The 22,429-nt window shown below is 45.9% G+C and overlaps 1 protein-coding gene across 4 annotated transcripts in view; it reads right to left on the bottom strand.

The window, feature by feature from the left end:
- Window positions 1-22,429, bottom strand: part of LOC138265205 (probable cation-transporting ATPase 13A4) — a 268,240-nt gene that overhangs the window by 124,698 nt on the left and 121,113 nt on the right. For all 4 annotated transcript variants that reach the window (XM_069212753.1, XM_069212757.1, XM_069212754.1 and 1 more), the window contains one exon: window positions 16,602-16,719. In XM_069212753.1, the coding sequence (XP_069068854.1) occupies window positions 16,602-16,719 (118 nt within the window). The remainder of the gene's footprint in view (window positions 1-16,601; window positions 16,720-22,429) is intronic.

Raw genomic sequence — 22,429 nt, forward strand, 5'->3', positions numbered from 1 at the left:
ATTGCACATGGCCAACAGCTGTGTGCAGAGTAGGGTTGGCTGCATGCAGGGAATAGGAAGCAGGGCCTGGCTGAAACACAGGCTCTGCGGTTAACTCCATGCCATTCACGATCAAAGGCCCTATGTAGCATTTGGTTGGCTGCCTCCAGGTGGCTTTCTACAGGGAGTTTTATGTAGGGCCTGTCTACAAGGCAGGCCCTGCAGCCAAACTCCTGCTGCATGTGACAAAAGGCCATTCTCAGGTTGAGGTTGGCTGCCTGCAGCGGGTTAGGATGCCTTCATGTGTGTTGGACACAGAGCCTGGCCACTGGCAAGGCCCTGTTGCCAACCCCCTGCTTTGCATGGCCGAAGGCCATACACAGCTGGTTTGGCTTTACATGTAGTAATAAAATGCTATTTTATGTTTTAAAAAAACCCTGAACTTCACTGAAAAAGCAAAGGTTAAAGTAATAGTATAATGAGGAGTGTTAAGAAGATCTGATATGTTTTGGAAAAAAAACCTTAGAAATTCACTGGGAAAAACAAAGATTAAATTAACATTATAGTTAGGTGAATATGTCAGTGACAATATTCACATTTTGAACTAAAAAGCCCACAGAAATTCACCAGTTATAATAAGCAGAGGTAGCTACAGCTTGCACCCACACCATGTACTGCTTATGACCTTGCATATTACATCACTCAATACATGTATTATGATGTAATTTTTGACATCATTGATGGCATCTCAAATGATATCATTGATGATGTCACTGATGATAACATCCAACCATTGTGCTAATTTTATTTTAATAGTTTACATAGTGACAGGTAATTAGCACATTACTTTTCTTCCTAAATTTGTGCAGCCTGTGTCGAAGTACTCAGAGTACAAGCATATACAAGGGGTATGCTACAAATGCATCATAGATGGTAGAGATATTAAACACTTTATAAAACTTTGTATTAAAGGGTAACTCTGTGTGCAGATGCAGTTGATGAGTTCTGTTTAGTATGTTCCACCCACAGTTTTTTATCTCTGCAGAAAATGTTGCCAACAGGGCAAAGATTCTACATAGTAGATACTAAGGAGTGTATGAAGCTGGCTCTTTATATGCTATATCAAAACGAGATATATTGCGCAAAGAGTTCAGGGTTTCTCTCACTAGTGGACAGGGGCTTGCTCTAGCAATCCCAAGGTGCTCTTTTAGGTGGTAGTGTGGTCAAGCAGCCTAAGGCTTTTCAGAGATGAGTGTGAGACATCTGCAAATACACAGGCAATACATGAGACACACGATTTAAGAAGGAGATCCACACCAATGTACAAAATTGACAAGTATCTTTGTATATTCTTAGGCATAGGCACCAGAATCAATAAGAACAGGTAAGTAAATTTTGCACAAAAAAAAATATGTAGATTTCAAAAGTCGACAGTGCAATTTTCAGAAGCGGCAATGTTGTCCTATGGAGAGAAGAACAAGTACTGTATTCAGGTATGGTACAGCGACTTACAAGGCCAATCTCCTGGACTTAAGGTAGGTACTGGACAATGGTCGGGACCACATAAACAGTTCATACCAGGTGGCACTGGAGTGGCCAGGTGCAGAAGTGTAGTATGATGCTGGGTTCCCAATGTTACTCAATGGAGATCGGTACGGTCAAAAAGATGCTGCAGGTCAGGACTAGGGATCCAGTTCGGAGGAAGCAATGAGTGGGTTCCAATCTTGAGGTGCTCAGGGACATGGAGACACCTCAGCTCCTCTTCTCCACAGTCTGGGGGCGACAGGTGCAGAAGTGTCTTCAGGCGTTGGGCTTCTTCCACCGGAGCACTTGTGGTTGAGGGAGCCTGAGTCCAGACGATGCAGGAGATGTCGCAGGGTCCACAGTAAGCATGTCCAAGGTGGGCTTTGTCTCTGGAGGGCTGGGGAACCATACTGCGACCTTTGGTCCACTTAATCTCGGGCTGTGCAACATGGGTGCTTTCAGGTGTCAGGTATGTGGTGGTACGGAGTCCTCACAATTTGTCTTGGGGTGCCTGCAAGATGCTGGGAAGCAGCTCCACAGCTCCATGGGAGTTCTTGGATCTTTGTTGAAGGCACACAGTCCTTCCAGGCTTTTTGGGGAACAACAGCTGCAGGTTGAAATGACTGGCACAATTCAACGGGAGCAGCAGAAAGGCCGGAAGGGCTGGGTCCAGGTCAGGTGCTTTTTCATTTGCTTTTGTGGCTCTTGTGTGTCCTTCTCCGTAGGTCAGCAGTAATTTGATTTCCTGGTGCAGAGTGTTCCACCAAGTACTACATTAAGGGACATTTCAGGGAGTGTTAGGTTGTAGCCAATGGGCTACTTACCACTGGGGTCACTAGACCCACTATATGACCACTTCCTGTGGGAAGTGAGCATAACTTTGTCACAGAGTTCCTAAATCTGCCAACACTAAGATGGCAGATTTCTAAATGTTCTGTCTTCATCAGGCAGTGTACCTTAAAGGTGGGACTGACCTGAGGGGTAGACACCACCTCTTAAAATACTAAATTGTCTTTTCTGGTCACTCACTATGTCTAAGAATTCACAAAGACATAGCAGGGGATATCTGCTTATGCAGATATGTCCACACATGTAAAATAAAGCTCCATACTTTAGGGCTATAAGGCTTGCTGTAGGGGTGACTCACGTATATTGCACTCAGTGTTAGGGGACATAGCACACAGGCTGACATGCAGACTACAATGGCAGTCTGCATGTGCTAGGTGAAAGGGTCCCTGAGGGTGTCAGAATACATTCTGCAGCCTTGGGGACTCTCTATGGTGCCTATCCCCTATACAAAGAGTACCATTTACTAGGGGCTCAGAGGGGAGCCAAAGGTATTGCAATTGGGGAACAAGTGCACATTTTCAGGGAAAGAGATCTGGCACTGGGGACATGGTTAGCAGGAGCCCAGTGCTCTTTCTATCACAATTGCATAAAATACCAGGCAGAAAGTGGAGGTGACCATGTAAAAAAAGGGCACTTTCCTACAAGGGGCTAACTTATTATAAAGTCACTCAGTGCAGCACAGCAAGTCAGCTTGCTGTGTTGCAATGTGTGACAGGAAAGGGACAGGAATGCATTGTATTTAAAAGAATATGATCCATTCCTGCCATTGTCCCTGCATTGGTGACATTTTGGCTGCCAATTGCCAATTCAGGCACCCTTGCACCATGGTGATAGAGTGCCTGCGTTGTAGGGAGGATTTTCCTCCTTAAGGAGGCATTTTCCTCTTTCTATGTGTGCTGCACAATGCATCACACCTCGAAACAGGAACTAATGAGGTGAAATAAAGATATTTCTCCTCGGAACACCTCACCTGGGAAGGCATGGCATTTTGGTACATTCCCATACCTCTTTAGGGAGACTGACGCAACGTAGCAATTTGCACTGCATTGCTTTACTCTAGATTTTTGAAGCCAAAGTGCCTTGCGTGGCTTCATAAATCTCATTTTGGACTTGTGTCTTGCTTGGGCTATGTTGCATGACACAACTTCGCTTGTATATATGACCCACAGTCTTGTAAGCAGCCTTGAGTTATTAGACCAAATCATCTCAGCATTACAATTTCTACATACCATAAAATACTGTGCACAACAGGTACTAACCTATGTACATGTGATTTGTTTGCTTCAGAAGACAGGTTATCTGTTAAGTTTACTCACACAGTATGAAGGCTGCAGGTAGTATGACCTTTACCATCTTCAGACCTTGGTTATTTTATGTGAAATATCACTCTTTGGACAGGTTTTGCGTAGACTGTATACTGTTCTTAGTAGGTACTTGTGAATACTCTATGGTGTGCTTCTCATGGAAGTTTCGCTATTTACAAACAGTGTGGTACAGAGTAAACTTCCTCCATAGAGTAAACATTGTTAACAGTACTCACTTTTCTACTAATATCCACTTCATTTCTCAGTGTAGGTTCAGTGACTGTCAGGGGTTTGATACAGGTAAACATTATCCATAGTAGAGCATTAGTTATGTAACAGGTCTTGAGTAGCAGGAGAACTTAGATTTCCCTGAATAGTTGTGTACAGGTTGAACACCAAATGCATTACAGGTTACATATTTCTTGGCAAAGGAAAGTAGATCTTCTAAATGTATGTGAATATGCTAACCCATTCATAAAGCCACTAGGCCCACGTTTTAAAGTTTGGTGTTTGATCATTTGACAAAGTCAGTAGATCCGCCTTACTTAAATTGACATCCCTTATATTGTAACGTCACATAGTCATTGGTGGGTGCCCTTAACGGGTAGTATGGCGCACAGCCTCAAAGCCCACACCCTCCGTGGCTGAAGGCCATATGCATATATATATATATATATATACATATATATATATATATATATATATATGTATCTATATTCACTGAAAAAAACAAAGGTTACAGGGACATTATAGCTAGGAAATAGAATTAGACTTGCTTTTTAAACATACAAATTCACCAGTTATATTTAGAGTTACCTCAAGTAACTATAACTCATGCCCTCATGTACCCGACATGCACAGTTTTTTCATCAAAATGTTTACTGCAAATATGTCATTGATATTGTCAATGATGTTATCAAAGATTTCATGAGTCAAGGGCTCCCTCGCGGTCCCTACTTTTTTTGTTAAATACATTTTTATTACAAAGCCCTTTACAGGATATGTGTGACCACGAGAGAGCCCTCCAGTGCTCCCCTGTGGTCCCATTTTTTAAAATTTAAATTACCTGACACTGTTGTTATGACTTTCTCAGGGCTGATACACCATCGGTTTTTAGATCAAATGAAAAACATACGATCGCCTCCTTATTCGGGCTCCAACATAATCTCAAACGCCATGTTAGCTGATAACTGTTAACATGATACAGGATAGAGTAACATGATGCTGCAAGTAACGGCCGCAAGTACGCCAACCGTACCAATGGTGTATCAGCCCTGAGGAAGTCATTTGGGTTATTCCCTAAGACGAAACATGTGTTGGCTGAGGTACAATTGGAATTCATCATCTGCATATACAGAAGAAATTGAACTGTGTTTGAATTGGATTAAACTTCAAACTGATTGAACCACACAGAAAGGACTGAGCAGCTATTTTCATTTGTGAACAGATTCTCATTTTGATATTGCGATTTGGACTCTGGGGTGTATTCTTCTATGATTAGGATATATTTATGTACTAAAAACCTAAGATGGGTAATATGATTAAAAGCCTTTTAGTTGAGCGTGTGCCTTTAATGTTATTGTTGTCCTGTCTGACACTCATTGGATTTTCAGGTGTAGGGAGGAGGGTTTTTCCCTGAGGAGAGCACCGCTTAGTCATTATTTGTACAATTGTATGCTTGCCAATTGGGTCTTTGAGCACTGGTTTCTCCATTGTTGAACACCACCCTTTTGTGAACATCTCCCTGCTTGCTGAAGCATTTCATCTGTTCCCTGCACGCGTGCAGGAGACAAAGATGAAAATTTAGATTTTGACAGCGGGACCTGCTTTTAAGCAGCCGGTTCCCTGGGCTCGGGGTCCCATAGGGACCCCCTTTGTTTTTGTAAACATGTGCCTTGAGGTGTGGTGGTCCCTCGAGCAGCGGGGGCGCATACAGGCCCCTCAATCAAAATATAGTGTTGCCCCGGGGTGGTGGTCCCAGGGGCAGCAGGGGGCTCCACCCACTTTAAATACCCTGTTGCCCAGGGGGATGGTGGGTTGTTATAGTAAGGACTGTTTCCATAGCAGTGTTTGATGTATCTCCAAGACACATTATGAACTGAAGTCTCATCCAGGCACATTAAGCAGGGACCGAGAAAAATGGTTGAGTCCCAAAATCAGGCCAAACCCTGGCCCAGTACCATACCAGGCACAGCAATAGATATCGTAGTTTACACTAAAAAGATGAAATTCATAGAAATAAACAAATATTAATGTTGCATTATAGTTGAGAATTTTATGATGTCATACTTTACATTTACAGAAAACAAAGGTTAAAGGTACTTTAAACTCCCTGAATACAACATTTTAAGCTAATAAAACCTCTGAAATGCACCAGTTACAGTTTTCTTAAGTAAATAGAATTTGTGCCCTAAAGTAACTATATAGCACACAATCACCAGGCCCTGAATATGCACTCACATACAACATCATTCACAAAATGCTCACTGACTACATTTCTAATAACCAGAATGACATTTGTAATTACATAATTGATAATATCATTAGGCATGGTGTGGTGAATTTCAGAGTTCATTTTTATGGTTTTACACTTTAGTTTCTATATTATTACAAGATATAAAATAAGATCTCATTACCATAAATAACTATGCTTTAGCTGTGAGCAGCAGTGTTTTAAGTGAGTGCCTGGCCTGTTGCCTGGCCCTCATCCTAACCCCAGGTGGGCAACCAACCGCTCCACGCCCACGGACACCCGTGCCACATTTTTATTTTAGTCCGACCGTAATCCTACAGCACCACTCAGGAGGCTGGGGACATTGGATCCTTCGGGAGTGGTAGTATTGTTTTTATATTTTAACACTTGGAGTCTACAGAAGCCATGGGGGTACCTCAACCCTTCCCCCTTGTATCTTATTTTTTTAAACTCAAGCTAAGGAGACCCAGTACCCAAATCATAAAATGGCACTCACAGCATTTCTGTTGATGTTGCAGCCTCTCAATCAAATTACTCTGCCACACATACATGAGTCACTAACCTTTGAACCTTACTTTCTAAAAAAGGCTGAATCAAGCCATTTGATGAAAATTAATGACACTTTCTAAAACAAAAAGGTTCAGCCACCAAAGCTCTTTTCTGTAAAGTTAGTGGATGATCCAACAAGCGAAAGATGAGTAAACAGGGGTTTCCAAAATATATTCTTCCCATGCAGTTGCCCACAGGAATTTCAATTAGTGTTACAGCTAAAATGGCCACCCCAAAATTAGCAGAAAGCTATATTTTCATGCAGAAAATGTGCTTTTTGCAGGTGTAAGTGTAAATCCATTCAGTATTTTTTTGCAAAAGTAAGGTTCAAAATCTATGGATAATTCAGGGCATGCTATTTTCTTGGTACTACCACAAAGTACCGATGTGCCGCAAAATCAAAACACATGTTCTGATTGGCTCTCTGCAATGTGAAGAACAATGTTGAGGCCACCATTTTAGGACTCAGAGACTCAGTACTTGTGTCCTAAAAACAATTAAGTGAAGCACAAGGGGACAAGGTAGTAGTACCCTTATCCCTGAATGTTTTGCGGGATTCGCAAAGGGAATCACCATGGGTTAATTCAAAATGAAATCAGTTTTTATGCAGTGCTGTGATACTGTGGTACTGCCGCAGTTTTCAGCTTGGCCACTGTCTACTTTTACAGATGTACTGCAATACTGCAAAAAAACAAAAAAAAAACAATGTGAGGTGGGATCTCTTTGAGGTGTTGTGTTAACCACACACAAACAACACACATAACTTCTGAATACATAAAACTACACCCACACAAAACTATACCCACTGGGATGAGTAGAGGGAGGTAAAAAGGATTTCTAACCTCATGGTTTAACTGTGGCTTATGAAAGTCACAAGCTAACAAAATACCTTACGTTTATTTTATTATACAAACATAGGCCCTCCTTAACACCCTGGCGGTCAGTGATAAAGCGGCGCTAACACCGACAACAGGCCGGTGGTAAAAAAATTGGAATCATGACCACGGCGGAAACTACCAACACAAACAGGCACTTTAACACACCGACGGCCACGGCGGTAGCAACAAATACTGCGGCGGTAACCGCCAACAGCCTGGCGGAAGATAATGTACGACCCACTGCATCACAACACACCTATCCGCCACCTTTTCCGGGGCGGTACCAATGCCATCAAAAGCACTGCAGAAACAGTACTCTGAAGGGAAACGACTCACCTCTCGACACTCAAGGAAGAACTACGAAGCCATGGAGCACGAGCTGTACTTTTTCCCAATGCTGGTGTACCTTCTCATACACCAGGAACACGAACGCGGGTGAAGACGACCATGGTGAGTACTGCACCTAGCACACAAGGGAGGGGCGGAAGAAAAAGAGAGTGAAACACACACACAACATGCTACAGCCTCACCCCCACCCTCACCCACAACACCATACACACAAACAGATAACCCTCAGGAATAACGCAAGGACAAAAGTAATGGAGTAAAATGAGTGTAATAGTACAGTCTTAGAAAAATACGTACTTAAATCATGAAAAAGTATGTACAATATATACAATATATACAAAAGGAGGGACAATGCCCACTCCAAAATGTCCGTGGCCCATGGGGCCAAAACACATTGGCCAAGGCCACACTTGACTCCTGCCTCAATACGGAGAGAACACTGCAGGGGCATCAGGTCGAAAACAGACAGGCACATCAGGGGGACAGGGAATGGGGGGGCACCTCAGCCGGAAGATGGTACAATGCCCATGGCCTGGAGAGGGCTCCATGCCCACTGCTTGGTCCTGGGAAGTGCAAGACCACAGTTTCTCTAGTGGGTGGTTTGCCCACTGCTTGGTCCTGGGGAGTGAAAGGCCACAGTCTCTCTAGTGGGTGATTTGCCCACTGCTTGGTCCTGGGGAGTGCAAGGCCACAGTCTCTCTAGTGGGTGGTTTGCCCACTGCTTGGTCCTGGGAAGTGCAAGGCCACAGTATCTCTAGTGGATGGTTTGCCCACTGCTTGGTCCTGGGAGTGCAAGGCAACAGTCTCTCAAGTGGGTGGCTTGCCCACTGCTTGGTCCTGGGGAGTGAAAAGCCACAGTCACTCTAGTGGATCGCTTCTTCCACTGGTTCTGGAGGGGGCCTTGTGCCCAGTGTGCTTCATCCTGGCAAGGAGGGGCTGAGTGGATGGCTTCTTCCGGTGGTTCTGGAGGGGGCATTGTGCCCAGGTGCCCAGTGTGCTTCATCCTGGCAAGAGGGGCTGAGTGGATGGCTTATTCCACTGGTTCTTGAGGGGGCCTTGTGCCCAGTGTCCTTCATCCTGGCAAGGATGGGGTGAGTGGATAGCTTCTTCCACTGGTTCTGGAGGGGGCCTTGTCCCCAGTGTGCTTTATCCTGGATGGTGCAAGGTCACAGTCTCTCAACTGTGTGTCACACCAGTAGGTGTTGCAGGGGCCAGGACGCACTGCAGCCCATGTAGTCACCACTACACACTGCTCGCCGGCGGTGACAGCTACTCAGTGGATGCCAGTTGCGCTGCAGGTGGCAGTGCTGCCAGTGGTGGTGGTAACCTGCAGGCCTTCACCTGCAGCCTCGAACAACTGTCCACTGGGGCCGCTGCTGCTGGCAGTGGTGCTGCTGCCAGCAGTGCATGTGGCGGTGCTGGACACGGTGCAGGTGGTGGTCTGGCCGCGGTGCAGGTGGAGGTGCTGGCAGTGGTGGTGGTAGCCTCCAGGCCTTCACCTGCAGCCTCGGACGGCTGAAGTGCCATGGCTGGTGTTGTATGCCCCTTTCTGCCTCTGGCAGATGGTAGTGCCTCCTTGCCTCTGCCAGTTGGTGTCTTTTTCTTGCTGGCTGGTGGTGTCTCCTTCCTCTTTCTGGCTGGTGTCCCCTTCTTGCCTTTGCTAGGTGCCAGACCCTTCTTGGCCTTGGCAGGTGGTGCTGGCACACTAGCTGGGCTGACGGGTGCCTCCTTGGAGCCTCTCACACCTGCAGTAGCTGCAGAAACCACAGTGGCCATGGACTGGGTGGCTGAGGTGCTGGCCTGGGTTCTGGCCACCCTGGTCCGAAGTGAAGGACGTGTGGGGGTAGGGGTAGGGAATAGATCAATGTTGGCTAAGAAAATCTTCTTAGGGACACTGGGGCGGAAAAAGGGTGGAGGTGTCAGTCTGGTGTGTTTGGGTGCAGGTGCATGGGCGGGATGCTGTTGTGAGGTGGATGGCGGTTGGGTGTTTGTGTGCTTGCATTTGTGTACTTTGGGATGAGGGGTCACAGACACAATGGGAGAGGACACAGGGGATGTGTGCATGGATGCTGGGGTGGTGGCTGCCAGTGAGGGGCATGTAGTGATAGGTATGCTGGTGATGGAGGTAGTAGATGAGGATGTAGTGCATGCAGGTGTGAGTGGAGACGCTACTGGGAGGGAGGTGGACGAGGAGGAGGAGGGGGACACAGGGGACGTGTGCATGGATGTTGGGGTGGTGACTGCCAGTGAGGGGCGTGTAGTGATAGGTGTGCTGGTGATGGAGGTAGTAGATGAGGATGAAGTGTATGCAGGTGTGAGTGGAGACGCTACTGGGAGGGAGGTGGACAAGGAGGAGGAGGGGGACACAGTGGAGGAAGTGGATGTTGGTGTGTCTGCATGTGCATGGTGCTTGTGTGAGTGCTTGTGAGATGAAGTGTGGTGCTTGTGTTTGCCTGAGCCACTTCTGCGTGTTGATTTGGGTGATTGCTGGTCTAAAGGTGTGCTTGAGATAGGCTGGGGTTGAAGGGATTGGAACTGGGTAGAGGAAGTTTAAGGGGGGAGGCTAGAGACAGGGACAATGGCTGCCATTAGTGCGTTGGCCAGAGCCTGGAATGCTCTCTGTTGGGCCGCCACGCCAGAGTGAAAGCCCTCCAGGTATGCATTTGTTTGTTGCAAATGCCCTGCTATACCCAGTATGGTTGACTGCCCGACAGAGAGGGATCTCAGGAGGTCAATAGCCTCCTCACTGAGGGCAGCAGGGCTGACTGGGGCAGGGCCTGAGGTGCCTGGGGCAAAGGAGATGCCCACCCTCTTGGGTGAGCGGGCACTGGAAACTCCCTGAGGGGCTGCTGCGAGTGCGGTGCTGGTAAGGGGGTTGGCGGCTGTACCTGTAGTTGGGGTGGCCACAGAGGTGTCTGCCACCACCCGGGAGCTGCCATTGGAGGAGGTGTCGCTGTCGGTAGTGTCCCCTCCTTAGCTCTGTCCTTGTGCTCCCCTCGCCCTCCGTCCCACTGGTGCCCTCATAGTCGGTGGATTCGGCCTTCAGGCCCATGTGGGATGCAGCTCCCTCCGTCACCGGTACCTCTGCTCCTCTGCCAGATGATGCTAATGGACACAAGGACAGGGTGACAAAACAAAAATGGGGGAGAGACAGAGGATACACTTGGTCAATGCAAGAAACAACACTACCGTTGGCTTACACAACTCTCAGGGAACAGCCCTATGTACTAGGCCATGCACTACCAGTTACAATGCTAGTCACCAGCCCATCGGGTACAATGCCTAAAACCATTAGCTGCACACCTGAAACCCACAGGACCCTGCCCAGTAGTAGATGTCCACTAACATTTTTGGGGTTGCAGTGCATCAGGGCTTGCACATAATTGAACATGCCCTGGCCTGGGGGCACCTACAACCCACATCCCCCACCCAGGTAATACCTTAATGAGTGCAAAGTCATGATTCTGAATCTGTACTCACACCTTAGTGGCTGCTGTGATGCCTTCAAGTGCCTTCAAGCGCCCATCCAACTCCAGGTAGGCCACCCACAGGATGCGGAACATTAGGGGGGTCAGGGTACGACGGGCACCCCTTCCTCGTTGGGAGGCCAGCCCCAGCTGGGCCTCTGCCGTCTTCCTTGCCCAGCGGGGCAGGTCCTCCCACCGTTTGCAGCAGTGAGTGCTCTGTCTGTCAAAGACTCCAACGGTCCGCACCTCCTTGGAGATGGCACGCCAAATACCCTTTTTCTGATGGGCGCTGACCTGCAGAAAAAACACAGCATAAAAGGTATTAGTCATACCGTCCGGACTGTTATACTCATGGCCCAACATATCCCCCCCATCCCCTTACGCACATACATTGGTCACCATACATGCAGCACTCTGCCCAGGACCCCTCGGACCCCCACACACGAGGCTAACACACAGCAATCCATACATTCATGACCCATGCATTATGCTCACAGTGTACTCACCTGTTTGTCTGGAGGACCATAGAGTAAAGTGTACTGGGGTAGGACCCCATCCACCAGTCTCTCCAACTCCTCCGAAGTGAAGGCAGGGGCCCTTTCCCCAGACACTCGAGCCCTTGTCACTTCCAGACACAGGTCACAGCAGCACTAGCTGTGTAGGTCCTCTCCTGTTGAAGGTCGGGTAGCAAGTGAGGGCACAGATAGAAAATGGTGGTCACGTCCACGGTGGTGCATACCGTCACCGCCGGCGTACATCGCTATTGGCTCCTGGAACCCATAGGGCCCAATGATAACCAATGCAGTGTTACGCGGCGGTCATCAACACCAGTGGAATTACCTAATTTCCACTTGTCCCTCCTCACAGGTCAGGCAGCCACCATTTCAGGGGGGCACAGGCCATGGCACCTAACTGCGTCACAGCAGACATTGGCACATCAACTCACTTTTGAGTTCACATACTGTTTTTGTGAAGGAAAAATGCATATTACTGTTGAATTATGTGTGAATTCGACATTCTGCTCACCGTTTTTCACCCTAGAGTTCACCCAATGAGGATGAATAGGAGATGGAGACATCCCCCCATGTACAGACCCCTGGTGGACTTTGCAACAATGGAGGACAGGCACATTATCCTGACCTACAGACTTGCAAGGGATACAATCCAAGAACTGTGTGCCCAATTGGAGCCAGACCTGATCTCAGCTATCCGACACCCCACAGGTATCTCCCCCAGTGCAGGTCCTGTCAGTGCTCCATTTCCTGGCAAGTGGTTCTTTCCAAGAGACAGTGGTCATGGCATCAGGGATGTCACAGCCTATGTTCTCAAACGTGCTGACCAGAGTGTTCTCTGCCCTGCTGAAACACATGCGCAGCTACATAGTATTCCCACAGGTGGAGGAGTTGGCCACAGTGAAGGCTGACATCTATGCACTGGGACATATCCCCAACATCATTGGTGCCATTGATGGTACACATATTGCATTTGCCCCCGCCCTTGGAGGAAGAAGATGTGGACAACAGAACCGCACTAATTCAACAGTACTTCCAGTGACACACAGGTAAAACATTGTAACTTCACCTTCCATTGCAGTTTTGTGTTGGACATTGAACACGTCCGCCTGAATTCTCTATTTCTATGGCCACTTACTGTACCCTTTGGCGTCTCTATTTTCATATCTCTATGCCCCACTCTGGCTCCTGGTGTGTTTACTGCTGCCCATTACAGGTCATACCTATGTAAATATTACAGTACATTTGAATTGCAATGTTTACAGTTTGTGTAACTAATACATTTGTGAAACAATTGACAGACTCCATATTTGATTTTGTTCCAAGGGTGTTTATTTAGGTGCTAATAAGTGGAGGGGGCATTGCAATGGGCTGGGTTGACAATGGAGGAAAGCCCAGGGTGGAGTCCAGTTTAATTTTGTCACAGGTGCATTGTCCAAGGGGGCATAGGATGGGGAGCAATGGCAGTTGAAGGTGGACAGGGTGACAGAGTGGGACACAAGGGTGACAATCAGGAGAGTCTTATTTCCTGGCATGGGTCTTGGCAATGTTCTCTGGCTTCGGCCTGGATTGCACGGACCGTTTGCGTGGGGGTTCTCCTTCTGCAGGGGTTGGGGTGCTGGTGGCCTGTTGTTCCTGTGGCGGGGCCTCCTGTCCACTAGCGTGGGCAGAGGTGGAGGGCTGTTCTTCGGTTTGGCCCGTCGGTGTGCCACTGCCTCCCTCATGGTGTTGGCCATGTCTGCCAGCACCCCTGCAATGGGGACCAGGGTGGTGTGGATGTCCCTCAGGTCCTCCCTGATCCCCAGGTAATGTCCCTCCTGCAGCCACTGGGTCTCCTGCAACTTGGACAGTATCTGGCCCATGGTCTCTTGGGAATGGTGGTATGCTCCCAGGATGTTGGTGAGTGCCTCGTGGAGAGTCGGTTCCCTAGGCCTGTCCTCCTCCTGTTGCACAGCAGTCCTCCCAGCTTCCCTGTTGTCCTGTGTCTCTGTCCCCTGAACCGTGTTCCCACTGCCACTGACCCCAGGTCCTTGATCGTCCTGCATTTGTGGGGTTGCCTGGGGTCCTTGTAGTGGTGGACACACTGCTGATTGACATGTCTTGGGGATAGAGGGATGGGCCCGCTGGGTGGGTGCTCTGCTGGTGTTTCCTGAGGGGGGAGGCTCTGTGGTGGTTTGGGGCTGTGACTGGGTCACCGACTGTCCAGTGGTCTCTGATGGGCCTGGTTGGTCATCGTGATCCAGGCATGCAGAGCTGCTGTCATCACTGTGGGCCTTTTCTGGTGCGGGGACTGTATGTGGCTGGTACCTCCTCTCCGGTGACGTTGAGGGGGGGACCTGTGGGGATGTAAATGCAGTGTTATTGTTTCTGCATGTGCCATCTTGTGCATGGATATTTTTACCTCTATGGTTGTTATTAGCAAGGCACTTTTGGGTTGTGTGAGTTGTGATTACTTTGGCTAAGTGATTGTCACTAGTAGTCATGCTGTGGTGATGGGTGTCCATGCAGGTCTGTGATGGGGGTCCATGCATTGGTATTGCATACAGGGCTTGGTTTTGGGATGAGTGAGATGTGATGGGGGGTATATTTGAGGTGGTGGAGGGATGGGGTTAGGGTAGGGGTAGGAGTTTGTGATGGCATGCAGGTGGGGGGTGACAGTAATAGAGATTTGACTTACCGGAGTCCAATCCTCCTGCTACTCCTGCCAGGCCCTCAGGATACATGATCGCCAAGGCTTGCTCCTCCCATGTTGTCAGTTGTGGGGGAGGAGGTTGGGGTCCACTGCCAGTCCTCTGTACAGCTATCTGGTGTCATGCAACCACGGAACACACCTTCCCACATAGGTTGTTCCACCGCTTCCTGATGTAATCTCTTATTCTGGGGTGCTGTCCCACGGCATTGACGCTGTCCACGACTCTCCACCATAGCTCCATCTTCCTAGTAATGGACGTATGGTGCACCTGTGATCCGAATAGCTGTGGCTCTACCCGGATGATTTCTTCCACCATGACCCTTAACTCCTCCTCTGATAACCTGGGGTGTCTTTGTGGTGCCATGGGTGTAGTGCGAGTAGTATGTGTGAGGGTGTGTGGGGTGATGTGATGGGGTGTGAGCTGTGAGATGCGTGGATGGTCTGTGAGTGATGATGTTTTTGGATGTTCCTGGCTTGTCTCTCTCTCACTTGCCAAAATCTTTGGGTCATAAAGGGTTGTGGGTAGTGTGGGTGTGTGTTTTATATTGGTGTGGGTTTGTGGGTGTGGTGTGTGTATGAGTGTCAGGTGTGTGTATTTTGTATTGTCCAATGTGGTGTTGTTTTGTTAGTGTGTGTTTATTTTGAGCGTGGCAGTGTGTACCGCCAATGGTTTACCGCGGTTGAATGACCACCACGGAGATTCGTGGGTCATGATGCTGTGGGTGTATTTGTGTTAGCGTAATGGTGTGGGTTTTGGTGCAGCCAGTTTAACACTGACCTTTGGTCTGGCGGACTTGTGTGAATGTCTGTATAGTGGCGGATTTCTATGTGTGGGTCAGAATACCTGTAGCGGTATACCACCGCGGTTGCGGTATGTTGGCGGCAGTCAGCGTGGAGGTAAGCAGCACTTACCTCTAATGTTGTGATGAAGGCAATGATCTTCAAATGCATTTCACACTTGGTTGGACATATTAAATCCCTTCAAAACTATTTCATTAAATGATTGTTTCTTTAACATTTTAAATACAGGACCAGACACAAACTCCTTATCTCTCCTTTTTGGTCCGAGTGTCCATTAACGTGGCAGGATAAATGCATGATAGGCTTGTTGTTTTATAGTCTCCAGGGCTTCTCCCCTGCTGATGTAGGAATTCATTACAACATGTTAGCTCCACCCCTGACTAAGCCTCCGGGTTCACCGCATGTGATTGCTACCTCTCTCTTGACCCTCACCAAGCCAGAGAGTTCATCACAGCATATGACCAAAACACCTCCCGTATGCCTCACTAAGCCAGAGAAGAGTGTACATTATAGCACATGATCATCCACCTTCTCTTTGACTTCACAAAGCCAGGGTTTGTTTCAGATAGAAAGCCTTGATGCTTTATTATCAAAACTAAAGACAAGGGTGTTTCTGAATGTGTGTTTTGCATAGCATGGGCTTTGCTACAACACCTCTCTACCACATTCATAAAGGTAAAGAATAAACTAACACATTTATTTCTCTTCATAAGGACAGAATGGAACAGAGGAATTGATGGTGGAACTTGTTTAGGGGCACTTGGTATTTGTTTGGCGATTAATTGGCAGTCACAACCCACCTAGTCTCCTTCTAGTTTCATGAAGCCTGGGGCTTGAATAGCTGGATAGATGGGGTTCTTGTTCACGGAGCACCAGGATCAGTGAGAGAGGAACGTTCATGGGAAAGGGTGAGCTCGGATTCAGTGATTGGGGGATGTGCTTATATACTAATGTAAGAAAACTTAACATAATCATTTTCATTTTTGCCTTGAGAGCTTTCCTACGTCAATTTTCTTTCTCTAGGCAAACCCACTTTATTTGCAAGTTTGTTTGTTATTTTTGAAAAAAAAACATTATGACTTTTGCAAAGTTAGTGAAGTTTAAAAAAACATTTGCACTTTCTGTGATTCCCTGAAGAAGGCAGCTTTAGGATCAATAATGAAACATAGTCACATCTGATTGACAATTTTTAGCACAAGATAAGAGTTGCAACCCTGTACCTTACCTTGTAAAAGTGTCCATTCCAAAGCCTGACTTTGTAGGCAGGGGTTTGTACGCCAGTCCAATGACCCGGAAACCTTGCAAAGTGTAACGTTCAAGCTCACTTGAGAAATTTGAAGGCACTGTTTGGGAAAGGTTAAACAGGGTTTGAATGCCTAGATTATGCCTCCACCCCATAATCACACATTGTAATTGTTTTTTAGATAAATCAAGCAATATTTTTATTGAGAACACTTATTCATGAAAGAATGTGAAATGCAGGAAAATAGCTTTATAATTTACTTACCTCCTTAGAACTCATCAGGAAATGTTGTAATAGATCATGGTTGCTAAAATATATTTTGAGTTCCAACGACAATAGGGATTACAGCTGTTTCATGGAACATCTGTACTTCAAGCTGCAAATCTTTAAAAACGTTATCCTAAACTGAAACCTTGCCTACCAACCACTCGGTCTCCAAGCTAACTTCATTAACCTCTTCTGAAACTTCATCACTCCTCTCACCGTGGACTCTCAAACCTTTGTACTCCTTGGGGACTACAGCTTTCACCTAGAAGATAGAACTGACCCCTGCTTCAAAGCACACCTAAAAAATTCTAAATAATTTAGGACTAACCCAGCTTGTCACGGAACCTATACACATTGCCAGAGACACGCTGGACCCCATTTGCACCACCTCTGACTGCATCAGGTTTAACTCATCCTCACCCCTTACATGGACCGACCACTCCATAATCTATTTCCAAATCAACACTCAGCAAGCCAATGCACCCACAAACATCAACCTACCCAGTGGCAGCTGGAGGAAAATCCCATAACCTGACAAGCTCAGTGCATTCAGCATGGATCAACCCAACCCTAAAGAAAGCATCTTGAGATAGGATATTGATAAAGTCAACAACTAGATCAAGAACTGCACAGACTCAAATACACCAATCAAATTCAATAAACAGAGAAGATCCAACAAGCAAGCAAGCTTGTACACAGAGGGTCTTCTGCACACCAAGGCACTGAAAACAGATACAGAAAAGGATGAAAGCCAGCCACAAAGCCTCTGACAGAACCACCCTCAAAGCTGCACTCAGACGATACCACCAGCCGCTAAGGACACCAAGTGCTCGCTGAATGCAGCAAATTGAGCTCCACCAGCAGCAAAGAAATCTTCATGAACATCAAATATTTCATCACACCTACAGCCTCCATCAACAACAGCAACCCTTTTAAAAACTGAGCAATAACCTATCCAACTTCTTCAACAGCAAAATTACAAACATTTACAACAACTTCGCTCACCAACCAGATGCCATCAAACTCATTGACAACCTGCCCTTCACCAATCAAGACAACCACCTGACAGCATGGAGGATCCTCACCAATGAAGAAACAGTCTCATCAATGTGGACAGTCCAATCTGCGGCCCTAACAGACTCCTACACCCAACACATCTAAATTGGTGCCTCACCAATGAGCACAGCACTCACCCACATCCTGAGCATCTCCACTACTTTACTGGAATCTTGTAAGCATGCAGCTGTGAACACCCTTCTCATGAAACTATCAGCTGACCCAAGCCAAAACAACCAGCTGACAGCATGGAGGACCATCACCAGTGAAGAAACAGTCTCATCCATGTGGACAGTCCACTCTGCGGCCCTAACAGACCCATGCACCCAACACATCTAAATTGGTGCCTCACCAATGAGTACAGCACTCACCCACATCCTGAGCATCTCTGCCAATTTATTGGAAGCATTCAGCTGTGAACACTCTTCTCATGAAACTATCAGCTGACCCAAGCCAACTGGTCAAGTTCTGTCTCAGCTTCATGCTTCCCTACCCAGCAAAAAAGATCAAAAAGATTATCAGCAAACAATTCATTAGCCACATTAAGCTTCACCATCTACTGCACAACACACAATCATGCTTCAGAAAGAACCATAGAACAGACACCGTACCCATCACAGCCACTGTCATCAGGACCATCCTAGGCCAAGAAAAAACAGTAGCCCTCATCCTGCTTGACTTCCCTGCGGCATTCAACACAGTATCCCCCAAAACACTCATCAGAAGACTCCATGAGATTGGCATCCAAGGACCAGCTCTCAGCTGGATCTGCCCCTTCTTCACAAGAAGAACCTAAAGTGTAGACTGCCTCCTTTCTCATCTGAGGCCAAGAACCTAATATGTGGAGTACCCTAGGGATCATCTCTCAGCCCGGTTTGGTTCAATGGCTACATGGCACTGCTCCCCAACATCATCAGATCTTACGGCATCATCATCTTCTCCTTCGCAGATGGGATTTAACCTCATCCTCTGCCTGACAGAGAAGACACCCACTGCCAGAACCAATTCAACAACTGCCTGAACTTGGTCACAAAATAGATGCAAACCAACTACTTCATACTCAACTCTGACAAAACAAAAGTATTTGTCTTTAGAAACAGGAACTCCCTGTGAGACACGACCTAATGGCCAATAGAACTAGGACCCACACCATTACCCACTGATCACACCTGAAATCTGGGTATCATTCTGGATGACCAGGTCAACGTGATGGCACAAGTCACCTCTTGTGAGCACCACCTGCTTCCACATCCAGGAGAAGCTGCAATAAAATCTTTAAGTGGCTTCCATAAAACACCAGACAAACCATCACACAATAACTCACTACATGCAGACTCAACACAACAACACAAAGTATGCCAGAATATCCAACCAGCTCCTGAGCAGACCATTTAAAGCACCTCTGTTAGATTCATACTCAACCCTCTCTGCTGCACCCACATCTCACCTCACCAGTGTTTCAATGGCTAACCATTCACAAATGTAGCCAGTTGAAATGCGATATGCACATTTACAAAGCCCTACACAACATTGGAACCACATACCACAACAAATGCATACACTTTCACAATCCATCCAGGCATCTACAGTCAGCCTCACACTCACTTTTATATACTCCCACTTGCAAAAAAACAGACCAGAAAGTCGCTCATTCTCCTACAACTCACCCAAAATGTTGTATGACCTCCCACAACACATCAGAACCTCCTTCTCACTGTCTGAGTTTTGTAAGAAGGTGGAGACCTGGCTCTTCAAGTAATCTTGCACGGACAACATACTTATACATATGGTCAGCACATAAATACCATAACAGGTTGTTAGAGCACTCTACAATTCAAGATAATATGCCCTAACAGTTCCTTGCTGCTAGAGTCATTTAAGAAGCACATTAAGAAATGATAAAGAATGGTGCGTGCATATCAGGAGCAGCAAAGAAGTACTGCATTTGTGTAAAATCAATTATACTATATGTAGGTAAGACAAGGTGTGGGAGTGTGCAGAGACCATGGTGACAAGAACCCTATGTGAAGGGGACACAATAGAACTGTGAAGACCAGATCTATGTGACTGGGGAGACCCTACGTTTTTCAATGAGCCACATTTCTAATCATTCAGTAATGTTGAAAATAAATATAGGAGCTAAAGTTTGGTTTAGTTTACCTATATTAATTTTATGGTTCCTAGGGCTTTCATATATTTCCCATCAGGATTTATTCTTTTTTCCATAGAAATATAGAGATATTTCTACAGATTCTCATATTCACCCCTGATGAGTTCTAGATCCCCTAACTATAGGGTGGTTGTATTGTGAACATGAGATAAATGAGAGTTTGGTGTAATTGAATTAGAAATTATTTTGTTCTTGTTGATATGCTGGAAATGTCTTTTAAGAGACCAGGTCTGTTTTGGCCCATTGTTTTCTTGATACAAGCACATAATTACAGAGGCCCTGATTCTAGTCAGGCTATGACATCACTGGTCCCCAGTAATAAGAAAATAATTTAGCAGCTCAACTATATTAACTTGTTAAAGTGTAGTTACAACATCACAATACCTTGAGCAGAGCTAATAGAGAGTGAAGCAGAGGAAAGGGAACAGAATTGCAATTTCTACTGAAAGAGCAAACAGGTAAGCTAGATTTTTGCTGGTCTAAACAAGATTTATCCAGATTCAGGCAAGGAAATCAACAACAGGTTGGAGGAATGTACTACCTGCCTTACAGCGATGATGTTGGCCACACTGGTGCTACAAATGCCTATTTTGCATGACGCTAAACAGGATTTAGCACAGTGGCACATCCCAAGGCTGAGCAGGTGACGCTTTTTATGAGATTTATAAAATGTGCCTAAAGGCACACTCTCCATTACATACACCAGGAAACATGCAAATCAAGTAAATATAAATTTAGTAATATGTTTAATTATACTGAATTGTTTGTGGCTGTTTTTATTTGTCACTATGATTAAAGGCAAATCTTTCCTGGGCTACTATTTATGATTTTAGATGATCTGACTTATCTTGTAATTCTAGGAGTATCTACACAGATGCACAGTTTTAGTGAGTTTTACTTTCTAAGTGAAAAAACTTCTCCTTCAAGAACGTGTCGCATTTACAAAAGGCACTTTACACATTCCTCATACTGCAGCAACGATTGGCAACCGCTTACCAAAGCAAGCAATGTGACCTCAAACACTTTCACGCCCTTATTCTGGGGTCAAATATTGTCCAGCTCTGCAGCCCATCCATAACAGCCATTAGAGAGCTTCTCTATAAGGGGAGGCCTCAAACATTTCCAACTTCCATTAATTGAGACTCTCAGCCAGCAGCTAGATCTCTGCTTTGATGCTCCAGCTTTTTCAGGAATTACATTCAGCTTTTTCTATAGAGTGAGCCTTCAGAGACGAGAACTTACAGATGTTTGTCAAAAACTCAACTTCTCAAAGCACTGTCAACAGCTAAATCGAGTGACTTGCAATTATCATGCAAAACATCAAGCATCCATCTTGGTACAAGTTTGGTCCTGGGATCGCTCCCCCTAAGTAACTTAAAAGGAGTAAATCAAGTAGTAGAATGAGGGGTAGATGAATATGCCCATATTTTTTCTTGCAAAAATTCTGTAACATCAAAATTAGACGCCAAAGCAGTTTGGATACCTTCTTTAAAGATGTGATTAACCCTCTCTACCAAACCGTTAGAAGCTGGACTGTGTAGAACTACTTTGAGGTGTTTGATATCATGCAGAGACATAAAGTCACAAATCTTCTTAGACACAAAATGCATACCATTGTCACTTACCACTGTACTAACTGGGTCTTCCAGTCTAAACAATTAACTTAAGAAATTAATGACTACATCAGAAGCAAAAGAATAATAAAACCACTTAGAAAAATAATCAACCACCACCAAAAGATACTTCATATACCTCGGTAAAAGATGAAAAGTCCTTGAACAATCCAACGCTATTTTTTCCCAAGGTTTTTCTGGCAAAGGAACCGGGTATAATGGTTTAGTGACTGTTTTCCAGTGTTTGTCTGAGACAGTGCATTCCGGACATTTGTTAACAAAATAAACTAATTGTTTGTCCAGTCCTGGCCACCAATACAACAACTTCAGTTTTCTAGAAGTAGCTGAGATAGCTAAATGACCTTCATGAGCTAAACCAATTATTTTGTTCCTAAGGTTAGAAGGTGGAACAATGAGATCCCCCTTAAACAAATTCCATTTTCACAGGAAAGGTCACTAGACACTTGACAAAAGGTTCTAAGCTCACCAGACATGCTATTTTCAGATGGCCATGTATTTTTCAGAAGTCCTAAGACTTTAGATAAAACTATATCATCGGACATTGAAGATACCCACTCATGCTCAGAGATATGATTACTGGACACAGCCAAAATATCCACCAAATCTACCACACATTCTTGCTCCAAATGCAATTCCAATGGAGAATCATAAGGCAAAGGAAGCGAGATAAACAATCGGCACGA

The sequence above is a fragment of the Pleurodeles waltl genome, chromosome 11, assembly GCF_031143425.1.
Source record: "Pleurodeles waltl isolate 20211129_DDA chromosome 11, aPleWal1.hap1.20221129, whole genome shotgun sequence".
Classification (NCBI taxonomy): Eukaryota; Metazoa; Chordata; class Amphibia; order Caudata; family Salamandridae; genus Pleurodeles; species Pleurodeles waltl.